The sequence below is a fragment of the Phalangium opilio genome, unplaced genomic scaffold, assembly GCF_054372755.1.
Source record: "Phalangium opilio isolate 3A_F unplaced genomic scaffold, DU_Popi_V2 ptg000048l_1, whole genome shotgun sequence".
In the NCBI taxonomy this organism is placed as follows: domain Eukaryota; kingdom Metazoa; phylum Arthropoda; class Arachnida; order Opiliones; family Phalangiidae; genus Phalangium; species Phalangium opilio.
The window spans coordinates 556,023-568,087 of record NW_028324170.1 but is presented as its reverse complement, the minus strand read 5'-3'; the positions used below and the strand labels follow the sequence as shown (position 1 = coordinate 568,087).

The 12,065-nt window shown below is 34.0% G+C and overlaps 3 protein-coding genes across 6 annotated transcripts; 1 reads left to right on the top strand and 2 right to left on the bottom strand.

The window, feature by feature from the left end:
- Positions 1 to 3,331: 3,331 nt before the first annotated feature.
- Positions 3,332 to 12,038, top strand: LOC149673455 (uncharacterized). 4 transcript variants are annotated; one of them, XR_016366859.1, is made up of 4 exons: positions 3,332 to 3,587; positions 11,436 to 11,536; positions 11,612 to 11,720; positions 11,780 to 12,038. XR_016366859.1 is itself a non-coding variant. In XM_089839022.1 (3 exons), exons 2-3 carry the CDS (start codon positions 11,564 to 11,566, stop codon positions 11,989 to 11,991), a joined length of 369 nt encoding a protein of 122 aa, XP_089695148.1. In that variant the 5' UTR covers positions 3,332 to 3,587; positions 11,436 to 11,563; the 3' UTR covers positions 11,992 to 12,038. The 4 variants fall into 4 exon arrangements, 2 of the variants coding, with proteins under 2 accessions (XP_089695148.1, XP_089695149.1); XR_016366858.1 differs by lacking the exon at positions 11,436 to 11,536; XM_089839022.1 differs by having other exon boundaries at positions 11,436 to 11,720.
- LOC149673457 (uncharacterized) lies at positions 3,585 to 6,002 on the bottom strand. Its single transcript, XM_089839010.1, has 4 exons — positions 5,784 to 6,002; positions 5,233 to 5,369; positions 4,847 to 5,173; positions 3,585 to 4,767 (listed from the first exon to the last, which is right to left on the bottom strand). Exons 1-4 carry the CDS (start codon positions 5,929 to 5,931, stop codon positions 3,760 to 3,762), a joined length of 1,620 nt encoding a protein of 539 aa, XP_089695136.1. The 5' UTR covers positions 5,932 to 6,002; the 3' UTR covers positions 3,585 to 3,759.
- LOC149673456 (uncharacterized) lies at positions 7,104 to 10,675 on the bottom strand. Its single transcript, XM_089839984.1, has 5 exons — positions 10,485 to 10,675; positions 9,731 to 9,864; positions 9,372 to 9,536; positions 9,028 to 9,157; positions 7,104 to 7,125 (listed from the first exon to the last, which is right to left on the bottom strand). Exons 2-5 carry the CDS (start codon positions 9,855 to 9,857, stop codon positions 7,104 to 7,106), a joined length of 444 nt encoding a protein of 147 aa, XP_089696110.1. The 5' UTR covers positions 9,858 to 9,864; positions 10,485 to 10,675.
- Positions 12,039 to 12,065: the final 27 nt, after the last annotated feature.

Here is a 12,065-nt window from a genome sequence, read left to right as displayed (position 1 = left end):
TTAAAACCCACTCCCAAATAAGTTGAAAAACATTGGATTAACGTACCCAATCAGAAGCCTCTATCAAAGTGAAGCTTCATTTGAAGTTTTTGGGTTATTCTACCTACAAATTTAAATGAAAATTAATATTAACTCAAAGGTAATCTATAAGATTAATTTAAAAGGTATTTAAGGGTTTTTTAAGTCAGATTATGGGTAATGACGCATTTGGAATTAACGTCTTAAGAGGTGTCAGTTAAAGTATATCATCATTTTGAAATTAATTTAATAGGCTTATTTATTATTAGGGAAAGATATTAATTACTTAATTAAACTAAACTCACTTTTTTTTTAACTTGATTCAGATTGGTATCAAAGTAACTGTCATTTAATCTAAATAATAATATTTAATATAAATTAGTAACATTTTAATTTAAGATAAAGACAAATTAATTTGAATTAAATTAAGTCAGGTTTTAACGAGATGTTAACTACATAGAATGAAATTAATTTCATTTTTCAGGACTCTAGCCAATGCTCATCATTTAAGTTAATGTCAAAATTAATTAACTAAGATTAAAATAAATCCTTAATATTATTTAAATTCTCACCTATCAGAATCAGCCGCCAATTTGTGTAAATTACAGCCCACAACCTAAAAGTTAGCAATTTAAAAATTAATTACGTTTAATTTTAATTGAATTAAATTAAACTTAATTAATCGCAATTAAAATAATTAACTAAGCTCAGATGAAGAAATTCTATTGTCAACAAATGAAAACTTAAGGTAGGATTCCCATTCAGTTAAACCCCTATAAGGTTCCCTTAATCATCACTGCTTTAACTTAAACATTTAAATTAAATTTAATCATAATTAAGTCCGAAATAAATATTACCTTAGCTGGAAAAATGTAGCTGAGGTTCAACCAATCAGAGCACAGCTTTGAAACAACACTAGAATTTAAGATAAAAGACAAATGAGAACATTAACTTAATGCCAATTAAATTAAATCTAATTATGGTTAATTAATTTTAATCTCAGATGAAGAAATTCTATTGTCAACAATTGAAAACTTAAGGTAGGATTTCCATTCAGATAAAACGCTTAGGTTTCAATTAATCATCATTGATTTTAAATTAACACTAATTTTAATTTTAATTAAATTACAATAATTACCTTATGTTGGCCAAAATGGCCGCCAAAGTCTCGCCAACATTTTTTTTAACCAATCAGGGCTAAGCCACGCCTACAAAATGGAGAAAGGGAAAATAGACATTTAGGTAAGATTAAATAGTGCATTAAAAAAATAGGTTTAAATTGATTTAAAACTCAGATAATTGCAAAAGATTGCATCATTATATTTAATTAAGGGACTGAAGCTTATCATCAATGATATTCTTGCAATTAGAGTTCATATAATGTCAATTAAAGTGGCCTTACCTATTTTTTGAATAGGGACTTGGCAATTCTGGCTTTACAGACTCCGCCCCCAGCGCCATGTTGCATGACGTAGTACTGGCCAAGTCCCTATTAATGAACTTCTAGGCCTTGGCATTGATTTACAGCTGAAAATTTTAATTATAGCTTTTAATCTTTAAGTAATTAATTTAAGAGATTTTAGACCAATTTTTAAATATCTTCAGAATAACTTTTATCAATTCACGAATTTAAAATCAGAGACTCAAGTCTGACTAATTGAAATATTCATCACATTAAGCCTAACCAAAACCAAGGCCTCACATTAAGCCTAACCAAGGCCTAACTCAAAAATAATTATGATAAAATTTACCTTGATTATTAGTTTTGCCACAGGTTCATTTTTATTAAAAACTGCTTTAAATCTACAATAATAAAAAGGAAAACACTATTTAATTACAATTTCAAAGACCAAACGGATTAATTTAAAACCCCATATTTTTCTAAAACTTCAGTTAATTTTTTATCAATTCACGAATTTTAATCAGAGACTCAAGTCTGACTAATTGAAATATTCATCACATTTCTGAACTAGTAGTTTTTAATAATTAAGTGATTTAAAATTCATACCTGATACATAAGACGGAAGTTCAATTTTGCCATAAACATCGAACAGGGACTTAGCAATTTGGGGGTATTTCCACCCCCACCCCGCCATTCTTTTTTGCAGAGTGGAAGCTATTTCAGCCCCTCTTCTGACCCCCCTCTTGGTATACTTTCTAGCTAGAGTGAGGTTGCATGACGTAGACTGCCAAGTCCCTATACCGGGCTGTTGTGCGGTGAAATGTTTTGGAAAAATAAGTACAGGTTCGCACTCGAATATATTTGTGGCGTCCTCCTGTAATCCAGCCCTTTAGAAGCTAGAATCAATGGTCGTAGCTTTTAAAAGTTTCTCGATGGCGCCGGGAATTTCGTAGCCGCATTCAGCGCACTTTTCTGTCCGAGGCGCCGCGTGACCTTAAAACCAAATTAAACCAACTTAATTTAAAACAATTTATAAACTAAATCTAATATAGATTTTTAATTATAAATTGTCAGAAATAAATTTGTCCACCATAATTAATAGGATCTGGATAACTAATCATCATTTTGATGTTTAGTTAAAATTAGACAAAAAAATTACAGTAGAAATATTTACATTTTTATCATAATGTTTTCCAGGCGACCACGTGGGTAATGTTTTTAGGCTTAGCGCGCCTAAAACGAGACCAAAAATATCCTAAATGAATTTTTTTTAAGCTGGATTTTATATTTTCACATTTAACCTAAGAGTTAGGGTTAAGTTTCATACAGTTTAATCAGACAAATGCCTCATAGACATCATATCTAACGTAAATTAGGAATAACTGGTCAAGAACTGACCAAATTAAACCAACAAAACGATAGACGCTCAGACTCGTCATCGAATCATCATTTTAAACAAAGACGCTTAACTAACTCATACCGGCAACCTCGACCTCGCGTTTCTTAAACGTTAAAATAGCCATTAAATCTAATACTATATAATTAAATACTAGTTTAATCGTACACTAGCGTATTTAAGCTATTAAATACTATCATGTTATTTTAATTCCGTTCAGTAATTACTTATATTAAATTGGATTACTTACAATATTTCTCGAAACGTCGTTCCATGATTCTATTAGAAGAGAGAGAATGGCCGCTGTCCATTGCGAGCGAGAGCCAAGCTCAAAATGAAAGTGACAAAGAAAACTGATAGAAGCATAGAAGAAACAAGATTCCAAGAACCAATTCAAAGATTTAGGCAATTGGACTGTAAAGCTAACTCAAAATTGGGGCCAGAAATAAGTCGAGAAACTTTCTCAATCTTATGATTTCTGGCAGCACTGCAATGAGTCGTCTGCAACAGCCTCTCTGTCCTTTGTTGAACTTAGCCGGTATTTTCAAAAATGTTTTTGGTGAAGGATTTATATCCAATTTTAATTTAAGCAATTATAGGCCTAATTAACAAGCATAATTCGTGATAAACATATTTGGAACATTTAAGTCAGCGAACCGTATCGAATTTAAAGCTTCAACTTGCCAAAAAAATCAGACTACAAAAATTGAAAGTGATAATGTCATCAGCCAAGGCTTAAAGATGATTTTTTAAACAATAAAAACAAAATTGGTAAGTACTAACTTTTAATTTAATTACACAAGTGTAACATTTGTTGAAAATGTGAAAAAAACGTATTTGCATGGAATATAAATTTATAAATACATCAAGGCAGTCAGAATTTTTCGGAAAAAATTAACTTAAATATATTATGGATACACATGAAGTTTTAGTGTTAAACCAATTAACTCATAAACGAAAGGAAAATGGCGAATAAACCCAGAATAATTATAATGTTACCCCTTCGTAAAATTTCGCAGCCATTTTTTCCCACCCTACTAATATGAGCTTCAGCTTCGGGATCTTCATTAATGGTGCTATGCCGCACATCATATGTCATTGTGCTATAATCACGTGACCTTTCTGTGTAAAATTTAAGTTTTTCTTGCTTTTGTTTCTGCATTGGTGTGGTTGAGACAAGTCCAGGCGTGCTTATGTCAAGTTCTTTTGCGTCTGTCGGAATTAATTTCCTTGTTGGATCAGTTTGAACCTGATTGTGTTTTAGTTCATTTGTTGGGTCAGTTTTAGCCTCAGTTTCTTTTAGTTCAGTTATTGGGTCAGTTTGAACCTGAGTTTCTTTTAGTTCAGTTGCTGGGTCAGTTTGAACCTGAGTTTCTTTTAGTTCAGTTGCTGGGTCAGTTTGAACCTGAGTTTCTTTTAGTTCAATTGCTGGGTCAGTTTGAACCTCAGTTTCTTCTAGTTCAGTTGTTGGGTCAGTTTTAACCTCAGTATCTTTTAGTTCAGTTGTTGGGTCAGTTTTAACCTTAGTTTCTTTTAGTACAGTTGTTAGGTCAGTTTGAACCTTAGTTTCATTTAGTACAGTTGTTGGGTCAGTTTGAATCTCAGGTTCAGTTGAGACTTGGTCAACCTCAGTTATGGCTGTACTATCAATATTGGTTAGAGATCGTGAATCAGTTGTTTTTATGACCAAGTCCGATTTACTGGTGGTAACTGAGTGTGTAGTTTCATCTGGTTGACTTGGCACATCCGTGTTTAAATTTGGGTCATCGCGAACCATGTCCGTATTGTCCGTGGTTAAGCTTGGCCATTCCGTCGTGGTGATCAGAAGCTCAGTAACCGCTGCAGTAGATAATTCTTCTTTCGTAGTAGGTTTAGTTGTAGTTTGTGGTTTGCAACCAAACCACCAAATAGCTGTTTCCCTGGGATAGGGTAGGTCATCAAGATGTTGAACCTTCATTAGCATTTATAAAAATATATTTATGTTTACGATAAACCTACAAGAATGGGTTCTCGAAAGCTTTGTTTCTTACTTTGAAATTTCTATCATCGAATCCATAGTACTTGTCCCCTTTGAAGAAGTATGACTTACTGTTTTCCCATTGAAACGCTGCGTTTAGATTAGGCGGTACTCCAGCCCATAAGCTTATGTTCTTAGGATAATCAATTGGGACATTTTTTCTTGAGTTCTGAGTATCAAACTTCGAGTATTGGTCCCCTTTAAAGAAATAGGTAGCCGCATTGCCACTCCATAACAGTGCCGCGTCAATATTATCTGGGATTCCAGCGAACCCAACACTTATTTTCTTTGGGTAGCCTCGTACTGGAACGCGACCTTTGAATCTCCAATAAGAATCGCCCTAAGAGATGATAGCTTAATTATATTTTGACCTGTAACATTTTAAGTCATGAAACTGACTTTGAAAAAGAATGTTTTGCCGTCTCGCCATGTTAAAGCCGCGTCTATGTTCGAAGGCAAACCAGGCCAATCTCTACCAATAAGACGAGGGTAGCCGGGTGCAATACCTTCGTGTACAACCCGCCAGTAGTACATACCTGAAAACATTACCTAATGTTGAGACATCTTTGAATAGGGTAGTAAAATGCTCAAAGGAGTTTCCTGTATCTCTTATAGAATACAAAGCGAAGGATTGGGATGGAGTGAATGGTATTATTATGCGTAATTTATTTAATTACTCGAGCCCTGATTGTTTTAACCCCAAGTATTTAGTATCGTAAGTGGGGCTATAACATACTCGAAGGATTTTCCTGTATCTCTTATAGAACCAGAGTTATAACACTCGGAAGTGGAGATATCAATAAGTAAAGGTAGAGGATAGGGCTATAGGTCATTTTTGTTTTAAGGACTTAGTGTATCTCACTTTTGGACCCACTTTTCGAGTAATTTACTGTTTGTTTGAATTGTGGCCAAAAATAAAAGCTACTACACCCTCAAATACTTTTTCTTACCTTTAAATACGTATGTGTTCCCATCGTTTGTCCTGGTGATGGCGTCAAACTCGGGTGATGAACACAAATCCGTAATTTGAGCCTTAATTTCGTATATGGAGAATAATAATCCGAGCCCAAATAAAACTAAGACATTTTGACGTGCCATTTTGTTACAATAGGAAAGCTAAGAATAAAACCAATAGTTGTAGAAAGTTACTTGCTTCGGAATGAAATCATTTCGCGCCCGGAAGGGGGTTAGAAATCAAGGACGGAAACAATTTGGTTCAAGAACAAATACGCGCGTATAATTCGTATCAATATAAGTAATGTAAGAGTTGTTATAAGTGTGACGCTTCCCATTTGTTCAAGGAATACCTTCTCCCTAATAAACTAGATATCACTTCTTTGATAGGCGTTTTGCAATCATGAAAACACGTTAATATTCCGTAATATATTTCTGCCCCCTTCATGCACCCTCCAATTGTTTGATTCCTTCTACGATTGATTTGATTGGCGGAAATAATATTCTATTCGGAAGTACTTATTGTTGTTAGGTTATTTATGGAAACTACGCAAACTTCGTCCAAGTTCCGCGTCCACTTGGTATCAATTATGTTAGTTTTCTATTTGTACTTGACTTGAAACTGAAGGTTGCAAATAATTGGGGTGTTAGTTAGTTAGCGGAAGACTTCCTTAAAAACCTCCAACACCGGAAGTTAAATATGTAAAGAAAATATTGCTCATTTCCGGCCATTAATGAAACTCCGGTGGTTTTTACTCCATTTCTTAATGAGTTAGATTCGATCAATTAGATTATAAATACGATGTTAATAAAAAACATAACCCAATTTGAAATTAATATAGTTTAATGTAAGCGAAACAACAAAATGATACATTAATTTTGACCAGATTTATTATTTAAGATTTGGTACGAACTGATAAGAGTATAGTTCTTGAGTGGCTTGACTCGACTTGTTCGGCCACTTTCACGTTGCTGTTGTTTTAATTTTGTGGATGTAACAGATACAACGTTCACGTGGTTTATTACCCATGGTGCAATCTCCGTTGAGAGAAGGGAATAGTGCCCGGCAAGCTCTTCTGCAATTAGGGACCAATGTGGTCACGTTTTCTCCGTAGCATATTTCATTAGAGTCTGCGTGGTTGTAATTGGTTAAGAAGATAGTATGAACATTTGGAAGGGTTTTCTTACTTCTTAGAACTCCACCGCAAACGCGTTCTTTTACTGAACGCAGTGATTTGCGACATCGGAGACCCCATAATTGTCCACGTTGTTTTAACATCCATAATAGGTCACGTTTTTTATCACAAAAGTCGGCTCTAGCGTAACCGGGACAAACTCCTATAACGATCATAAAATAGTAGGAGTTAGGTTAGCTAAACGGTTTTGGACTGGAAACCGGCAATAGTTTCTTGTCTATATAGACACTAAGTTGTCTATGGGTCAATCCCCTATGAAATATCTGCACGGTGTTGTTGTCGTTTTTTTAATCTAAACCCTTTCTTGCAACGTTCAAATTCAATAAAAACAATCATTCAGGCTTTCTAACCCACTATAGTCAATCGAAGATATTACTTACTCAAGTCAAATTCCCCGTCTAAGTATCCAAAAACACCATAATCACAATATATAAGTGTTGGTAGAATTGCTAATAGACTGAGGAAAATACAGATACTTTTAAAATACTTCATTCTTTTTTAATTTAAATACACTGAATATTTTGAACTAGACTATGTAGAACATTAATTCGCTTCGAACGGTATCTAACTCGGGCTTGGAGAGATGTACCAATATGATGATTTCCAAGTTCAAACTAACCGTCCTTACATTCAAGAGCATCTATTTATCATAGTTGTAGTCGCATAATTACACGGTCAAAACCTCGAAGACAGGAAACGTTTCGGAATAACAGGGTCATTATTTCAATAGGGACCTATTGAATAATTTGATTTGTAAATTGGTTCGCGTTAAGTCCACGACGTCAGCTTTAGAAGGTTAAAGAAATATTAAGAAATTGACGCCTTGATAAGTACTTTAGGATAATTTAATTCAATATATTGGCTGGTAAAATAAGAACAATAACACGTGTCTGCGGGTCTCGAGGCTTTCCCCGTACTTCCGGAATTGAAAGGGAAAAGGAAGTAACTCGTTTTCGGTAGGTTTTTTTAACTATTTGTGATTTGCTTACCTCAAAAAGTGGTGTTACAGGTCAGGGATAACCTGGAAATGTCGGGGTATTTAAAATGGACGTAGAATATCAGGGTATTTTGAGTTTACTATTGAAAATGTTATGAATTTTAGACCATTGTAAGATTGAATGTTCCATCACTTTACGATAAATATGTTTTAAAACGTTATTTTGCAAATTGTAAGACTAGACCTGTTTATAAATAACTATTTCTTGGCTTAAGAGGTCAATAGGTCATTGAAATTCACGGGAAATAGGTTTCCTTAGAACCTCAATAGGATATTTAACCAAGTTTCTAATATTAGATCACAGTGTTTCGAGTCATAGGTCAATCGTGGCCTTTATCCGGAATTATTTGTCCAAAGGCTTCGTAAACGACTTTATTAATGAAAACTTAATTTAAAATAATTAAAATTCGAGAGTTTGCAGTTTATTTAAAAGGAAATGGAAAGTAACATTAAATGCTTTCATCTTTTTTACATTAGATTTGTAAAAGTGTGTCAGTCCAAAATTTTTATATTTATACACTACTAACCCTTCAAGTATAATAATATACAGAGTGTTCCCAAAAAAGGTTATTTTAGGACCGATGACCATTGGGTTCTATGGGCAATCAATAAATTTTGAGTCGAAAATGGAATTTCTATGACCTTTTACCCTAAGGGACACCCTAAACAAGTTATGATACGAGTGTTTTAGGGATGACCCCTTAATTAAATTAGTATTGTCTATTAGTTTCTTATTTAAATTTAAGGGGGCATCCTTAAAACACTATAATCATAACTCGAAACGATGTCCGTTGTGGCAAAATCGGTCATATAGAAGTTACATTTTCTACTCCAAATTTATTTCCCATCCCACTGTACTTAGATCCTGTAATTACCCTTTTTGGAATTTGTGTGCATAATTTATTTCTTTGACAGATTTATTTGATTAATAATTGACAATAATGTTACGGTATAATTAGAGTTAAGCTTATTAATATTTATAAATGGTTTATTGTATTTGAAGATTACGTTGCCTCTGTTTTAATTTTATGTATGTAGCAAACGCACCTTTCACGTTTTTTATTGCCGATTGTGCAAGCCCCCGAAAGTGAATTGAATAATGCTCTGCAAGTTCTTCTGCAAAGAGGGTCCTGCTTAGTCTGGTTGAATTCTTGACAAAGTCCCATTTTCTCGGACCCTAAAATTGGTATCGTAATTATTTAATTTCGTTAGGTCAGGACCAGACAAAAAAAGTGTCAATTTTTGCGACGCTTTGGAGGTGTACATTAATTTCATTTACTTCCCACCACTCTCCGCGAACCTACCTTTAAACAATCATATCTTTGAAATGACTCAGTGACCTTGATATACCAGAAATTAAAAAAAAAGAAAATACAGATTATGCTACATACCTTTAATGACAGCCCCGCATATCGCCGTGATGTTCTTATTGTCGTGAATTCCTTGCAAGTTTTTTCTGCATCTGTGACCCCAAACCTTATTTCTTCGTTTTAAAATCCATAGCAAATCACGTTTTTTCTCGCAAAAATCCGGTTTGGCATATCCAGGACATATTCCTGCAAATATATATTTGTATGTTATGGTCATGGATATGGTAGCAAATATTGATGGGGAAAAAACCCTAAGAAGGTAATGTTTGCTACTCTTTTGGTTTGACTTAATGAAATGGTCTATAGAGTAGACTAAGACGCTTCTTAGGTTCTCAGGGAATGTCTTATACCGTGGGTTCTTGGTTAAACTTTTAACTTACGCATATCGAATTCCCCGTCTAAGTATCCAAAGACACCATAGTCTCCGTTGACAACCGTGACAATAGCGAAAACAGCCACGGCAATTGAAAGGGTAGCAATCAATAGGGTTTCCTTGGTCCGCGTCATCCTATTGCTGACCAGAACCACATCATCGCGACAATGAAAACCAGTCGTAAAATTATTAAAGCACTTAATGATGAAATTTCAAAACCCCCTAGGTCTCAATACAAAAGCAAATAAAATTAACAGAAAGTGAAATAACAGTAGGGAGAGAGTAACCCCTGAGGCTTTGAGCCACGAAACCCCCCTCCCCCACGGTATTCTAATGGTGTTAAAACTCGCGTACCTGGGCAAACCGAAAATGTTACGTTACCAGCCAGGTTTGCACGAGCTACAAAATCTAACGGACCAAAGAATCTATATTGAAAGCTCACTTTCTCTTATTTCTATTTGCCTTTGATATAATGAAAAACCTGTTTTTCTATAAAAGTAATTATACATTCAAAATGCAATTTACGACATCGCGTGATTGGTATGTCCTTTCGTGATAGAATTTTAATGGTAACATCTACACAAATATAAGTAAATAACTCTCTAATAAGTAAGCAAGGATTTCTGTGTTGCTATAAGTGACTTAAAAAGAATACAAGTTATTTCTCAAAATTTGCCCAAATGTCAAAGGTTCCAATCCAATAGCACTTAGAAAATCAGCAATTTTATGATCAAGTTTTTTAAAATATTTAATACCCTTACCTGCAATTTAACTGGGTTAAGATGCCCTTTACTATTGCGCACTTGTCTTCAAAATGTCTCGGTTTTTTCGTAAACACATTGTTATATTCTATGTGACGAAATTACAAGTTGAATAAGATGACTCTTTAGGGTTTTCAATCCATTGTTTTAAAGATAGTAACGAAATTTCGAGTTACAACTGAACATACGAACAATTTCATTACATCCCTAGTTGGTGGAGATATTTTTCATTTAAAAAGGGAAGTGTCTAATTATGTGAAGACATACCAGAAAAAAAAACTATATATAATTGAAAAATGTGGTTGTTCATACCATTACATTAATTTTCTTTCATTAAAAATACGACCTTTGCGTTCTTTTTCGACGTTAACTTTATTCTAGGCTAATTATATAGATTAAATTAAGAGAAAAATTATGTCCTTTGAATATATATATATGCTGTTATATAATGTTAATTATGAAAAATTTGTCAACAACATTCGTTACTCGAATTTTAATTTTAAGCTTGTACCTCGAGCCCTGATTAATGTAGGTCCAAGTATTTGGTGCCTTTGGATGGAGGAAAATTAGGTCTATAATAATTGTCAGAAGGGTTTGCGTCGTAAATGGTGTTAGAATTTAGTTGTGACGTCAAAAAGTTGGTGTCCAGGACACTGAAGCGTTCAATATTTTAAATTAAAATCCTGTTAACTCGAGGCCTAATTGGCTTGGGTATAGGTATTTAGTATCGTTGGATAGATTATAAATAGGGCTATCACACCATCAAGGGATTTACCTAAAAGTATGGTTAAACTTAAGCTATGACGTAATGAAGTTGGGTTAGTGGTTACAAGTCGAGACCCTGTTTATCTCTACAATATAACTAATGTCATCTGTTCAGTCGCATTTACTAAATATACCTACATATAATATTATAATAAAACCATTAAAATTCCATGGTTCTGATCAAAGATCTATTTCGTGGAACTACAAAGATGCTGATGCTGAGTTAGTCTGTTCAAAGTGCGAAACTAAACCAATGACTGTCAAACTACGCTTTAAATTCACATTAAGTTAATAGCTCGAATAGACACGTCGTCATGTTGAAGTTAGTTTTAACAGCATTTGCACTGTTACTCGTATCCCAGATCCGCCTAAGCCACGAAAAATCCACTTTCAATCTTTGCGATTATCCACCTCAAAAAATCTACAAAGATGTTGAAACCAAAACGATCAAGGATGTTTGTGAAGCAAATGGTACGTTCTGACAAGTTCAGTTCGCAATAATGTTGCGTAATACTTGATTTATTTTGAAGCTAAAATCTGTCCAAAGTTGACGGGTTGCCCTGAAAAGGTCCCGAAGGATTTCCCAAGGGCAGTTGCCTGTTTATCTAATTCAGATTGCAAGGTTGATGAGAAATTATGCCCAGGAAGTAAAAATAAGACGTATTATTGTTGTTGTATGTGCGATTCAGATGGACCCATGTGTTCCCTGAGTCACAATGATTTATTGAAATCTTTGTCCTAATTAATATTTTTATCAATAAAATACTACCACGTTTCGTCCACGCCTAATTTATTTCAATAATTTAACTTTATTTA

Coding starts and splice junctions, on each gene's coding strand:
- LOC149673457 (XM_089839010.1), bottom strand. CDS start 5,931: ATGGCACGTCAAAATGTCTTAGTTTTATTTGGGCTCGGATTATTATTC. Junction 5,174..5,232: donor GCAAAACATTCTTTTTCAAA/GTCAGTTTCATG, acceptor ATCATCTCTTAG/GGCGATTCTTATTGGAGATT. Junction 4,768..4,846: donor TCGATGATAGAAATTTCAAA/GTAAGAAACAAA, acceptor ATGCTAATGAAG/GTTCAACATCTTGATGACCT.
- LOC149673456 (XM_089839984.1), bottom strand. CDS start 9,857: ATGACGCGGACCAAGGAAACCCTATTGATTGCTACCCTTTCAATTGCC. Junction 9,158..9,371: donor ATGCGGGGCTGTCATTAAAG/GTATGTAGCATA, acceptor TACCAATTTTAG/GGTCCGAGAAAATGGGACTT. Junction 7,126..9,027: donor GGCAATAAAAAACGTGAAAG/GTGCGTTTGCTA, acceptor TGATCGTTATAG/GAGTTTGTCCCGGTTACGCT.
- LOC149673455 (XM_089839022.1), top strand. CDS start 11,564: ATGTTGAAGTTAGTTTTAACAGCATTTGCACTGTTACTCGTATCCCAG. Junction 11,721..11,779: donor GGATGTTTGTGAAGCAAATG/GTACGTTCTGAC, acceptor TTTATTTTGAAG/CTAAAATCTGTCCAAAGTTG.